The 14,965-nt window shown below is 38.7% G+C and overlaps 1 protein-coding gene across 4 annotated transcripts in view; it reads right to left on the bottom strand.

Moving 5' to 3' along the window:
* Positions 1-14,965, bottom strand: part of CADM2 (cell adhesion molecule 2) — a 368,300-nt gene that overhangs the window by 107,268 nt on the left and 246,067 nt on the right. For all 4 annotated transcript variants that reach the window (XM_081199662.1, XM_081199664.1, XM_081199665.1 and 1 more), the window contains one exon: positions 5,363-5,515. In XM_081199662.1, the coding sequence (XP_081055788.1) occupies positions 5,363-5,515 (153 nt within the window). The remainder of the gene's footprint in view (positions 1-5,362; positions 5,516-14,965) is intronic.

The following is a 14,965-nucleotide window of genomic DNA, read 5'->3' as shown; positions in this document are numbered from 1 at the left end:
TTAATAAGAAGTTAAAATTCACTGATATCCTTTCTGTAAATCATAGTGTGGTTTTGATCAAACCATACGATCATAATTTATATTCTGTATAAATTATGATTTCATGGACTACACAGAAACAGTGAATTTCCATGCAGACCGTGAAATTGGACTCAGTGTGCAGCTGGAGCTCAGAGACTTTTGTGCACTGTGGAAAGACAGCCAAGCAATTGAAGCAAATCTGGATGCACCAACAGGTTCAGAAGCCTGTGTATCTGTAAGGTGATGAGGTGTGGGCCTCAGGGCAGGCAAGACCATGTCAAGCTGAGCCCAGCACTTTCCATTTTCATTGCTTTGTCAGCAACTAGAGCCTTTCTATTAACTATTTGCCAGTGTGGCTTGTCTCTGCATTCTATGTTATTGTCCTAACTCCACATTTCTTGCTTTTTCACCTCTATCCTCACTCCACTAGAAATTATTACAAATAATTCCTATGTTCTCCCCCAAAGCACTATAATTTTATTAGGGGGTACTGAGATGGGGAAGAGGAGAAAACAGGGATAGAACATGAAGAAGCAGACATAGCAGTAGATTGTTTACCATTGATCAATAGTAACTATGTATTTTAGAAGGCTGGTTTGTTTATTTGCTATGCATTTGGGTGCCTCTTAATATATTGTCACCAAATTTTGCATGATGGTTCCTGAAATCAAGGAACAGGGATTTTTCTATGGTTAGCTGTGGTTGAATATCATTTTGAATCAAGATGGTGGACTGAACCTGTGGGAGCCATACTGATTTTAATGACTGATTTCAAAATTGAACTGATTGCTTGTCTTTCTTAGAAGTCCCAAGCAATGCTGGGCAAGAGGCTGCTAGGGACTTATAATCAGGGATAGACCAATCTATTTCTGGTCTGTCTAACTCTTGTAGATGTTTCATCTCCCTTCTCCATTAATATGCATTTTTAGAAAAATCCACACAAAAATAGACAGCTATATTCTGATTTGCAGTTTAGTTCTAGAGATGTGGATCAAGTCAGCTTGTACGAGAATTGTCAGAAACCGAATTCCTCCAGCATCCCTGTTCATAATGTGGTGCCATCAGTTGTGATAGAAATGAAAGATGGAAGGGAGCCTTGAGTGAAGCAAAAATGGAAAAATAGTCCCAGAGATTTTGAAGTAAGGAGACAATGAAGTAATACAGATAACTAACAAAGAAAATAATAGAGTAGAAGGAAATGGCAAGGTGGAGAGATTTAGAGTGCACAAGACAGTCCTGATCTATACTTTTCTTCCAGAGGTGCTAAATAATTCTTAGTTATCTTCTCCAAATAAGAGGATATTTTGATACACTCCCCACAAAAGGTGGTTATTTCTACATTCCAGAACAGTAGCATCTTAGGTGCAGATAAATTTTCATAGATATCCAATTGTTAGTATTGCTCATCTATCTCTACTGAAAGGAACAACCAGTTATTTTCCTGTTGGAGAATTCCTCATACATCCCCCAAACTGTCTCAGCTAGATATTCTGTTAGACCATTGATCATCAGTTATTTGTTCAAACCCCAGACATGTCTTACTATTGTGAATTATGCTTTTCAGCTCCCCAGGTAAGCATTCTGAACCATACCATGCTATTGCACACCAGTTCCTTATTCCAAGTACAGAGCAGACTAGGTATTATGCAGTGTATGGAAATTAATGCTGGACTCTTAAGTTCAATGGTTCTTCAACTAAAGGAGAGATTCTGCTAGTCGTTGTGATGAGTTATTTCCTTCTAGCATATCCTACCACAGTGTTGCAAGCCCATTGTTTGTTAAAAATAGCTAAGGCAGAAGATGAATGATGACAGATCAATGGCATCAGGAGACAGACAGGGATGTAAAGGAGTTTACGTGGTAAACATAGAAGAGTAGAAAAAGCATGTGACATGATAAGCAAAAATAGGTTACAGCAAAAAAGGAGGACAGTCTTGGTGAGAAATAGAAAAACAAAAACAAGATGCACCGATAATGACAGGGGAGACCACAGAGCAGCAGAGGGTAAGGTAAGGTAAGTTATAAGGCACAAGAAGTCACACAGTGCACGCTGGGCAGAGAGGCCAGACCTTGGTGCCAAATAACACCTTCACTATCACTTGGCCTTCTGTGTCTAAAATTAACCCAGACTGCAGATGCCTCTTTCAGAAGCAACACAGAGTCCAGTGCAGCCTTACACAACAGAAAAAAATACAAGCATGAAACACATCCCACCAAATGTCCACGTAAATGGCAGGGGAAATTTAAAAACAAATGTAAAGATGCTGAGGTTATACAGTGGTACCTCAGGTTACATACACTTCAGGTTACATACGCTTTAGGTTACAGACTCCGCTAACCAGAAATAGTGCTTCAGGTTAAGAACTTTGCTTCAGGATGAGAATAGAAATTGTGCTCCTGCGGCGCGGCAGCAGCAGGAGGCCCCATTAGCTAAAGTGGTGCTTCAGGTTAAGAACTGTTTCAGGTTAAGAACGGACCTCCAGAACGAATTAAGTACTTAACCCGAGGTACCACTGTAATCCTAAGAATGCTTACTAGGAAGTTGGCCTCACTGAACAGAATGGGAATTATTTCTGTGCAAATATATCAATAGTATTGCTTCACAAATTAGCTAAGAAGGGTTAGGATGAGGAATACATCCTTCCTTCGCCTTTTTTATCCATTCTTATCACACACAGTGATAAGGGCAACACTATTTTAAGAATGATGTTTATGTAATTCATTGACTATCACTGGACCAAAGTCATATATAATTTACAATGCACCTCACTTTATCATTCAGCTTTTTTAAAACAACAACATCAACAAAACTTCTATCTAAATTCATAGGTAGCTGATTATGCCTGAGTAGTAGTCAACACATGAAAGAAACAGCAGAGTTTTTTCAATGCATTAATTCTCTCCAAGATGTGTGATATGTTATCCTTAATAATACCCCTAACATTAAAATCTAATAATTCAAAAGACTGAAAAGGGAACTGATATATACAGAAATTTCCTATCATTATAAAGATGGCATGAACGAATTACAGGAAAAGAGATTTTTAAAATTGATTTGATAATTGCCCTTACATTACGAAAAAAGGGAGAGAAAAACTACAGCTTGACAAATTCCTTTTTAACATTGCTTTCCCTAGAACCAAAAAGATAGTGGGGGTATATTACACACTGAGTTTAAACGGCCACCTGTTTATTATTATTATTATTATCTTAAGATATGCTTCTTTAGATTGAAAACTGACCTGCGTTTGTCTTTATCCTGGAATACTCTGTTCTGAGTTGGTTCCCCCTCCCCTTTAACGTCAAACAGGTAAAATAGTCTCAGTGGAACTAGCAGAGGCACATATTTCATATCCTAGGCACAAAAGCAATTCCCTGGCTGGATTAAGTTTAATATTACTGGCACACAGAACATTTTACATCAGCCTTATTAAATTCAACTCTCACCTTACTATATACAAAGAGTCAAAAGCAGAGAAAAAACTGAAAAAGGACGAGTAAGAAAAGGTAAGAAGAACATGTCAAACTCAGGGGCAACTCCTAGATCCAGAGACCCCCATGCACAACAGCAGCCTATATATAAATTGCTATATGCAAAGTTCTCTCCCTGTACCTGAGCAGATGGTCAGCACTGGCAACTCTGACAGTGCTAGTATATTGTAGGTGGGGAGGTACCTGCAATTATCATCCTCATTCTCCATAGATGCCATCAGTCCAATGGTATACATGCAGTGCAGGATTAACACACACACAGCTTGCTTTCAAGCACATAGTGTTGCATCCAGAAGGTAGTTCATTGACAGACATCTTATATCATAGGCAGAATAGCCTTGCTGGATTAGCGTGCCAATTTTTTATAACGTATTAGTAGCATATAGAGAGGTGTGTGTGTGTGTGTGTGTGTGGACACAAACATTCATAGATTCTTATGAATCTTGATGCCTCAACTATTTTCTGGGTCACTTCCCAAGTCTTTTGCTTTATAGCTTTTCTTTAAGTGTTAAAAACGGTGGAATATTTAGAAGTTAAAGAAGCTGGCCATCCCTGTGGAAATGTGCACTTCCGTTAAAGTAGAAAGGGAGCAAGGAATAAAATAGATGGTCTTAGTGCCTTTTCATTAGACACGTTGACTTCTTCCCCTGTCCACTATATAGTCTTGTAGTGAGAAAAGGAGCACATATAACAAACAAATAAATAAACAAACTCCTTGGTCCTTGGACTGTACAGTGTACTGTGGTTTCTGTATCAACCCAGGTTACAAGATACTGCAACAAAACTGCAGTTCTACAGATTCTGAAAGGCAGGGAAAGATGAATGCATGAGTCACTTGCATTTCTTTTCATGTTTCTGAGCAATGTGCATTAACTTAGGACACACCCTTATACCACGTCAGACTATTTGTCCATTTAGCCTAACATGGTATAGTCTTGACTTTCAGCAATTATTGAGAATCTTTCATTTCATCATCTAATCATGCTGTATCTTCATATCACCTGATCCTTTTAACTAAAGGCATTAGGGACTGAACTTAGAATCTTTGCATGCAGAGCTTGTGTTCTGCTGTTAGGCTATGGTCCCTACCTATCTTTCAAATGAAAAGATAAATGGGTTTCTAATGCTATTCCATTTGTTATCCAACAATGTTAGTCCAGATGTTTTGGAGTACAGCTTCCACCAGCCCCAGCAAGTATGGCCAATTATGAGGAATGATGGGGGTTTAAGTCTACAGCATCAGGAGGAGACCACATTGGCTACACCAGTTTAAGAGATTCACTAATTTGTCATTTGCCCAGAAGCATACAGTAGTCAAAATATAATTTTCACTACAGATAATCTCAGTATAAAGCAATAATAGCCAGTGTCTACTCAATATAGACTGGTTCAGATGTAACACTAAAATATAGTTTAGCATTATGAGAATGAGCCTAGCCTATCTCCAAGCTAGTGTACTTCATTTTTCCACCTAGTGCAGCTACAAAGAAGAGTTTAGGAGCTACATCACCTGAACTTGGACAAAGTAAGTATGATTAGTAGAAGTTAACTCAAGGCATAGTTTATCAAGTTGGCTTGTTCTCACTAAATTTAGTTTAAATAAACTACAGTTTTTGATTCAGTTGACTTGCTGTGGTTAGCTTCCAAACTCCTCCTTACAACCATGTCTGAAAGTGGGTAAATGTGTGCTTGAGGGGAGACCAGGCTCATTCTTGTAGCAATATACCATGGTTCAGCACAACATCTGAATGCAGCCATATTCTGCAGAATCCTCTAAAGTTCATAAGAAGCTATATAAGTTATCTTGTCAACGGTTTTCTCTTTGGTATTCTCAACCTGTTATGCTTACCCAAAACGGTGAGGAAAGCCTTGGAAGTCTTGACAGGCATAGTAAATAAAGAACAGGTGTATTGCCCTTCATCTGACAGTGACACATCAGTGACTCTGATGGTTAGTTCATGCCACGAAGCTCGAAGCAGCTCAATCCTATTGTCCCTCAAAGCTGTAAAGCAAAAATAAAACATATATTCAAAATAATTCATAAATGAACATTGTAATACCATCTTCAATGTAGCAGGTTTAATGTGAAGTTGTAGAAGTATGTTAGGTATATAGTTTTTTTTAAAAAGTAATATCACACCATTTATATCACAGAGTTTTACAAAAGCTCAGTTTGGCAAATATCAGACAAGGCAAATGAAATATTGCTTTAAAATCAAAATACAAAACAAGAAGAAATCAAAAGCTAAAATTTTGCAAAATAGTCTTCTTTGTAGGTAACCTGAATGGATTATTACCACAGAACAAATCACCACATACTTTGCATTGAGTGATACACAACAGCAACAGCTGGTGTTCATCTCACTTGCATTGTCTAGAATTTTTATGTGTCTGGGAGAGTTTGTTTTCCCAAATCAGTTCAGTTTAAAAACACACAACCCAAACCAATAGTTTAGCTAGTTTTGCACTCTGGGTCCACTATATTCAATTGTTTTCCCCTGAAAGCAGATCATGGGACTGTATGCTTGGCTCAAGCATTGGTACAAGATAACATCATATATCTTGAAACAACAACAATATTGCTTTTCCTTATTTATTAGTGTGTGTATAAATATATATATGTGTGTTACTTGCCAACTTACTTGTTAATAATCCAGAATGGTTAACTAAAAGAAACAAATTGCTAGAGAATAGTTTTTTGAGCCCTTAAGACCACCCTTTAGTGTTTTTAGGCCTCAGGAATTGGGTGGTGGTGGTGATGGTAGGAATACACTTTTTCAGGATCCAGAGGTCATAAGGCGTTCCCGCCACATTTATAGGCTTATTACCATAAGAAACAAATCAGCCTAAATTATAAACCCATGCTTGAAGATTATTAAAATTTATTTCCTCATGTCTATGAGTACTAGGCATTATATGCCATTAGGAACATAGTTATAGATTGGATTGCAAATTTCTTTGAATTTTCTGAACCACATTCAAGGAGAAGATAAGTAGGAGGAGGAAGATAGGACAAGCAGAGATAGCTGAATGTGCACTGAGGTACATGGTTATTCCCACTGACATATTGAATAGATGGAGGATGGTTCTTCTTGAAAGTATACACCGAGTTGCTTTTATTGTATATTGTGTTTTAAATTGTTGTGACCCAGCCTTGTGACTCAGGTATGATGAGGGGCAGGATATAAGTATTAAAGAAACACACACACACACACACACACACACACACACACACTTACCGGTAAATAATAAATACTTGCATAGCTTTCTTTGAGTCAGACAATCTCACCAATGCATGGATATTGAGGGTAGTACCATGTCCTTGGGAGTATGGGGTAGGGAATAGTGTGCTTCCCCCTTTCACACAAGTAATATGTGAAGGGGGGTGGGTACAGTCAGGGAGCAAAATGTGAGCTGACTGGTAGATTGTATGTGCAAATCTTCAGGGAATTTGCTTGCTGCCTGGTAGGAGTGTCTGCTGTTTACATCCACGCATGATCTACTTGTATATTTGAAAATAAAGCAAATGTTACAACCATGTTTTCAGTCTTCAGGGCTCTCATTGAAATGAACTGAAGTTTAATGAGCTCTACCCTTGGATGTTTTCTTCACTTAGGGAAGTGAGGAGTGTACAACTGTATCTGTGTTGTCTATACATGAAGTGTACACTATCTTATGTGAATCAATAATATCAAGCAGCTCCTGGTCAACCTCTAGTGGTAGGAGTTTCACATTTTCATACTTTCAACACACCTGTATAAATGGTGGTGCTTCTGAGATTTCCCTACACCTGTCAACTGTAGTGCCACAAAACCTGCTAGAAATGCAGTCCCACCCTCAGAATGCAGTTGTTGGCCATCTACCACTGTCAAAGAGGGACTGCTGCCGCATGTGTTCTTCCAGGGTAGCAGGGCATTGCCCACCTCACAGTAAGTTCTGCCTTGCATATAAACCACTGGGAACCTGATGCACACATTACTCCTCCTACACACTAAATATTTTAATAAGATGCATAAATCACTTCCTCAAGAATTCCCCAGGCAAATGCAGATTACTGGAAGAAGACAAGTCATTAGAAAAAATGAGATGGGACAGGGAAGAGGTATTTTTTATAGAGACTCTCTTAAAAATATCGAATTCAAAATGATACATTTCTGTTTTGGTAAGGAAAGAAATTAAGAGAAAATAAGAGAAAATATTAAATGAATATTTGGAAGTACTAGAGTTGCAGAACTGCACAAAATGTTAATAAATTCTCCACTCTGGAGATGTTGTAAGTAGTATTTCCCCAGCTATATACAAAGCCTTGCAATCTTTCCTTCCATTCTATTGGGGAGGGGAGGCAACTGAATCAATCTCTCAGACAGTTCTACTAATAAAATTGCAGCCAAGATACATAGCATGAGAGAGCATATAGAAAATAAATTATTTTAGTGCTCTCAACACATTTTGGATTCACACAGTTCAATTTATTCATGTGATCAATCTTGATCATTTCCACTTCTGTGCTGAGATAGACAATTTCATGAATGAATCGGGTAATCAAAAACATAAGCACCCCCCTAATATGAAACAGTGCTAAATAGAGCAATATAGAAAGGGAATTGTTGTTGATTAGCCCCGAAGGAATAAGTTTAGCAGCTGTAGAAGCCACATAAAAAAGTGACTGCAACAATGACCATGCAGCTGAAAAGCTTTTACTACCTCAGGCTGTTAGCATTTCTCTGTTATCGACAATGAAAAGAAGAAAGCTAATATGAATGGACATAACATATAATGAGATTTTTAAAAGTGAGGTCTGCTACAAAAAACAACAACAATTTCTGACACACTAGTTCTAGTTTATTATTTGCTGTTATTATAGTAGTTGTGCCTCCTAATTGGGTTGCCCAGATATCATAAAACAAAAATAAATGCTAATTTTGCAGGTACTTAAGTCTCTTTCCCTTCATTTTACTTAAGCTTGTTGCTAGCTGGTTGCAGGGTTACACCCATCATTTCTATCCAATGAAGAAAGCTGCATCATCTTGGTTTCCCTCCTCCACAGACATTCCAGGTTGTCAACATCCTTCTTAAACTGTGGTGCCCAGAACTGGACACAGTATTCCAGGTATGGTCTGACTGAGGCAGCATAGAGTAGTACTAGAAAAGGCTGTGGTGTGTGCTTGCATGTGTGTGAGTGTGTAGTGCCCATGACAGTTTCTGCAGTTTGCAAATGTGCCCTTGGGCCCAAAAAGTTAGCTGACCTTTGCTCAAAATGAATCTCCAGAAATTTCCATGCTAGTTACCAATGCTGAAAAAGACTGTAGCTGCTGCTTCTAAAATGTTTTCCACAAAGACTGTAGCTATATTAATAAATGTATTTATGGCCACTAATAGAAAGAAGACAAATAGTTCCTGGTGAATATTTCCAGTTTATTGGGGGAAATTGATTTCTGGAGTATCAACAGCATACAATCCATAATAGATGTGAGGATCCGTTTTTTGGGGGAAAATTAAGGAAAACAATCTTTAAAGATAAACAGCAGCCTAAACCAGACCTGACAGACTTGACTGATGACATAATACCCTCTTCCTCTTGTGGTGGTGACACAAAAATGCCAAAGGACACAAAACTGTCAGTCTTCTTGTTTATTTTCTATCTTAGACTAATAAAAGGATGTGTGTGATTGACAGAAGACAGAGATGGGCATGGACCCAGGCATCCAGTGTGCACTTTTGTTTGAAAAATGTATTGATGTTTTGAGGGTTGTGATATTTATTATTGCCTTTTTCTACCCCAACTTTGCTTTCCCTTTAACAACAATTTTTCAGATGCTATCTTAGTGATTATTAAATCCTCATTGTTAATAATAACTGATGCTACTTTATTAACAATTTGGACAACTGTGGGGTGCTAGAACAATGTGGCAAATAAAAATATTGAAATAAGGATCATTACCCTTTAAGCTTCCTCAAACTATAAATTACCTTTTGATCAAAAGGTAAGTAATTATCTTGGCAAACAAAGTTTTGCAATATCAGCACCTCACCAAAAGAAGGTAGGAAGGAAGAAAGAAGGGCAATGTTTATTTTTGTTCTAGAAAAAAATAGTGACATATAATTCAATATTTAGGGGTTCTTAACAATGCAGTGAAAAATATAATTGTTCTACAAAATGCAGAAAGGCTGCAATCCTATGCACATTTACCTGGAAATAAGCTCTACTAAACCAAAATAGTCTTACTTCCAAGAAAAAATGCACAGGATTGCTCTGCAAAGCAACACTAAGTACCATGACAAATTACTGTGCAAGCTGTTTTGTAAAATAATAGTTTATACTGTAAAGCATTACACATTTTGACTGTGAAGCTGGAATGGCAAAACCCAAAGAATAAGACTATGTATTGTGGAAAAGCACACATTAATTTATTTTAGTCTATGAACCTTCAGCATGATCTTGCAATTTAGAATACAATTGGGCTAGTGATGATTAGGATTTGCAGCCAGCCAGACTTACTGTTTTTGATGCTGGTGATTGGGCTACCATTGGGCATGCATTTGCACTAAGGTCACATGAAGATGTTAGTTAAGTGCTAACTGATAGTTACAAGGGTCATATGACTTCTGTTTATTTCAGCAGAAATTGCAAATGATCTTGAAAGTTAATATAAGGCTTGAGTAATAAAAAATGAGTAATAAAAAATAAAAAATGTGTCTTATGTGTATCAGCATGGATAGCTCAGTGACTTAAATGATTTTTGTTCTTCTGTAAATCTTAGGTGGTTACTCTGGGTATGTTGATACTAACCTCTTTCTGAGTGACTCCATTTTTGGAAAAATCACATTGGCACGGGGCACTATTAGTGAGGGGGGGTACATTGTCAAATCCGTTTTAACTTTGACTTGTGATGTCATCACATTTACTAATGCCCACCCTGAAGACCTGTGAATTCAGCATGTAACAGCAATCATATTGAACATATAATTTAAAAGGCACAGATGCCAAGATGTCCAAATTACCAAAATCATATGCCTATTTTGTGTATGCAGACTCTCAACTACCTCCAGGCAAAGTCCATTTAATGGACAGTTGTGTGAGTGTAGGTTGGTGGAAACAAGCGAGAGACATAGATTACAAGTTCTGTTTGAAATATGAATCCTGGGAAACTGCTTATCCTCACTAAGGCAAATTCCCAGTCTGTGTAATGAGAATATTTACTTTATGCCTAGGGGTATCACAGGATTTAATTGACTAATGCTTGCTTGCAAAGGTCACAGTAAGTGCTGAATCTGTGAAAGAAGTAGAAATACAACTAAAAAATATGAAGCGCTTAGGGACACAAGGCTTTGGGAAGATGCAGAAGTAACCAAATGTAAGTGGTGTTCATTCTGAACACTGAATTGTACTCACTAGTACGCCACATTCAGCTATGTTTGTTGCATGAACTTGCACTTTGTTCAGGTGTTAAAATCTATAAAAAGTTGCCCATGTGTCTATCTGGATGTCCCCCCGCCTTGCTTTTAGCATTTCATGGCACATGTAACAAGCACATTTCACAAGTGCACTCGATTTTCACCTAGTATGTCTTCTGCTTTAACTTCTTGGAACACCGATCAAAAGGATGTGCCCATGTCCATACACATATGCCTCTTCAACAACAGATATTTCTTACTTCTGTCATATGAAAGCTAATGCAATGATTTTCTATTATTTTTCTGTTAAGAGGATGAACAATAGCATTTGATGAACTGCCACATCCCTGACCTTCCCCTGCTGTTAATTCTGATTATGTTCACCCACATCACAACTAGTTTGGCCCTGTGCTTCTGCTGCAGCCCAGGCTTGGCCAGAGAGGCTCTGGGATTGCATAGTTCCTTTGCTCAGAATCTCGGAGTTCTGGATTTTGATTTTTTTTTTTGTGCACTGTCTTCTAGTGTTCAGCACTATATGAAGTTTTGAATGGATCCTCTAAAGCACACCCAAAATGTAGGTGTGTTTTTATTTTTTTACATTGTAGTAGTCGTCTTCAGAGACAATAGAAGAGTGTGCTTTTGGGGGGTGAAATCAAACAGTTGCAGAGTCTGCTGTAGCTGAGTAGATTGATATGGGAGAGATGTCTTCTGTTGCTGCTGGGGCAGATGAAGGCGTCCAGTTGTGCTGCCACAGATACACCATGCTGTTTCTTCTTTCTGCACTCATCCCAATGGTCATTCTCGGCCACTGCTGTGGGAGAGCACATCTTTGTATGAGACTCTGTCCTGCCATGTGATGCCCAAAATCTTCCTGACACACTGCATGTGGAAGGTGTTGCTCCTGGCTGCAATTTGCCCATGACTCACTTCCATGAAGCAGCATGCTCAACACACAAGCTTGACAGACCTTAATCTTGGTATTGGTTGTTAGTATCACATTCTCCCATACCCTTTTGGATCCACGAGCCATTGCCAAAGCTGCCTTGCCCATATGTTTGTCCAGTTCAGCACTGACAGAGAGATTGCTGGTGTAACCCAGGTAATAAAACAAATATGGAATACAATGTTAGCTTGACTCTAGAATAAAGGAAGTTATAAGGTGAGGACAAAGTTATTCACATCACTACCACCATCTTAGGCAGATGATACTAGTAAGGGGTAAATCACAAAAAAGGCATGCCCTCAACAACAGAGAAGCATAAACAAAGTAGGTTTATGCTGTAGATGAGGAATGAAAAATAGGATGTGGGGAAAATGTAAGCTGGGGCCACGGATTCAAACCCTCCCCCCACTTGCATGTAGCAGTGGGCTGAAAAGGGTTCTACAACACTAAATTAATATGTTGATCATACAAATGGTGTGAATTGTTACATAGAGCTGAACCTGTGTACAGTTAGATTGTATTTTAAGTAGTTGTCATTAGATTTTAAATGTATTTTCATACAATGAAAACACAGCAATGAATCAATCCATTTATAGTTTAAGAATGTAAATGTAAATATATTTATGCTCCTCTGCTTTTAGGGTGCTTTTCTGCTTCTTCTTGTACTCAGGGTCACCAGAGACCCTCTTTTGTTGCATCTGAAGAGAAGAATCAGAGCAGTTATCCATCCCATGTGAGTTCTGGGTCACAGATACTACCTAAGCAGTTGGGGATAAACCCATAGAGAATTGACAAACATGAATAGTTGCATTTTTAATTTTAAAAAAGAAAAGAAAAACAGCAGTTGCGTAGCTTTAAGTGTCCTATAAGTAAGCCTCTATAGATGCAGGGGTTTATACTGCAATTATGTAGAAGTAAGACTACAAATAATACAGGAAATATAGAGTTGCTAGCAGCAACTATCATTATTTTAAATTTTGCACCAGTTTTCTGGGTTAGTTGCCTTTTATTTGCCTTCTCATGAATTCTGATATGTCACGTTTATATAATAATTTTCTTGTAATGTACAGGCACAGCATCATCAACTTGACAAATTAGCAATTCCGTTTTCTGACTATGTTTTAATAGCATTAAGATATTTAATAGTGAAGCACTGCATTGCTGTTAGTGCATCATTTCAGTGGCTGAAATTATTTGTTCCTTGGCAACGTGACACAGTAAACAAGTTGAACTAAGCTTCAGTAACGTACACCCTACCATGCCTTATTGCTTAAGTAATATACAAAAGCTGTCTAGCCAGTGAACACAACAGCAGGTTAAAAAAAATAACATTCAACTCACATATTTCAGATAATAACACAGTATTTTATTATAATTTCAGGTGCAAGAGCCTGCCAACATTTCAGCCATCTGGCCTTTCTGAGGGCACTATACAAGTAAAATATGTGAATGAAAGATGTGACCTGAATACATTTACTTTTTTATTTGCTGTACTCAGCTTTCGCTAAGCTAAAGGCTCTTTACTAGAGGGTATCACACACACACACACACACACTCACACACACACACACACACACACACACACACACTGACTTTTATTTAGTTAAACTACAGCTTTCTAAATATGGGTGTATACCAATGTAGAATCTATTTTAAGATTATTTTAGTTGCAAAATTTTAATCCATAAACATAGCCTCACACTGTAGGAATGGGATCTCTCTCTATCCATCCTTTTCTATCTCTAATCAAAATTAATTTAGATCAGTAGCTTTCACTCAGTGTACCGTGGCACCCTGGGGTGCTTTGAATGATGGTCAGGGGTGTGGCAGGCAACACTGGCCTCTGTCCCTCTTTCCTTCCCTCCTCTGATGCCCTTTCCTGTCTCTGCTGCTGCCGCCACAGCTGCCTCCAAAGGTAAGATGCTGGCCTCACTTTCACCTTTGGCCAGTCTAACAGACTAAGGCTGGGGGCATCATTGAAAGTTTCTATTTTTAGATCATTGAAAGTTTCCATGCTGTATCTATTCTTTTTAAGCGCAACAGCTGCAAATGCCTTCTAGAGAATCTTCTCGTTTGTTTATTCCCTCTCTGATATATATAAATTTAGCCAATTCTATTGTCTCAAAAAATTCCCTTAAGTTGTGTGTGTAGGTCCCCAGGCCACCCCACAAAATAATTTCACATATCACACGTAATTTTAGTTTTGGTTTTTGGGCACTATTTTGGCCACAACTTTATTAAAATACAAAATCTGTGAGTGGTTGTTTAGACATTGGTTATGACTATCTGTCCCCCCGCCAGGGACAGAACTGACATTCTGAGCTCCGATCAGAAGCCAGTTGAAGGGAAAGTCAATGTTGGGAATCAGGTGAGCTGAGCGTCAGTCCCACGCCGCTCACCCAACCAGCTCCCCAAGGCTTGCCGGCCCTGGTCCCATGACAGGGATTAGACGAAATTGTGGCAAGCCCCAGGATTCCTTTAACGGAATTCCCTTCAGCGCAATAGGAGGGGCAGGCACAGCCTATCCTGACCCCTCCACCACCAGCTTTTTATAACCAATGCCTAACCACAACCTTACAAGTTGTGACGAATTGCTTAGTAGTAGGCAAAAACCAAATGGCACCAGCCAATCAGCCAAATGGCAAAATTCCTACTAGGCCCCTGCACCAAGGCAGACGACCCCATGACAGGCAAAGCAAGGTCAACCGGAAAACAGGGCAGGCGGGCGGGTGATCCGATGCACTCTGCAAAAGAGAAAGGAAAACCAGAGAACCCCAATATTTAAAGGCTATGATCCCACCCACCAATTTGCTACATGCAATTTGCCCCAGCAACCCGGTCATCCAATCAATGCACCAGGCAATAGCCATTAACCTGCCTGGCAACACAGGGCTGGCCTGGTGGCCCACACTGCAACACGCCCTTTCTGCCACCAATACGCAGGAAGCTATCTTATACCAAGTGACTAGTCCTCAAACAACAATTTGAGCATAATTCAGATGTAACATTAAGCAAAAACATGGCTGGTTTTTTTTTGGCAGGGGATAAGCAAAGTTCTTGTCATTTCAGCAGAATGTACCAACACTGCATGTTCACATTTAAACCATAGTTTAA

This window comes from Podarcis bocagei (genome assembly GCF_964188305.1).
Source record: "Podarcis bocagei genome assembly, chromosome: 6".
Classification (NCBI taxonomy): domain Eukaryota; kingdom Metazoa; phylum Chordata; class Lepidosauria; order Squamata; family Lacertidae; genus Podarcis; species Podarcis bocagei.
This window is presented reverse-complemented; position numbering and strand designations above follow the sequence as displayed.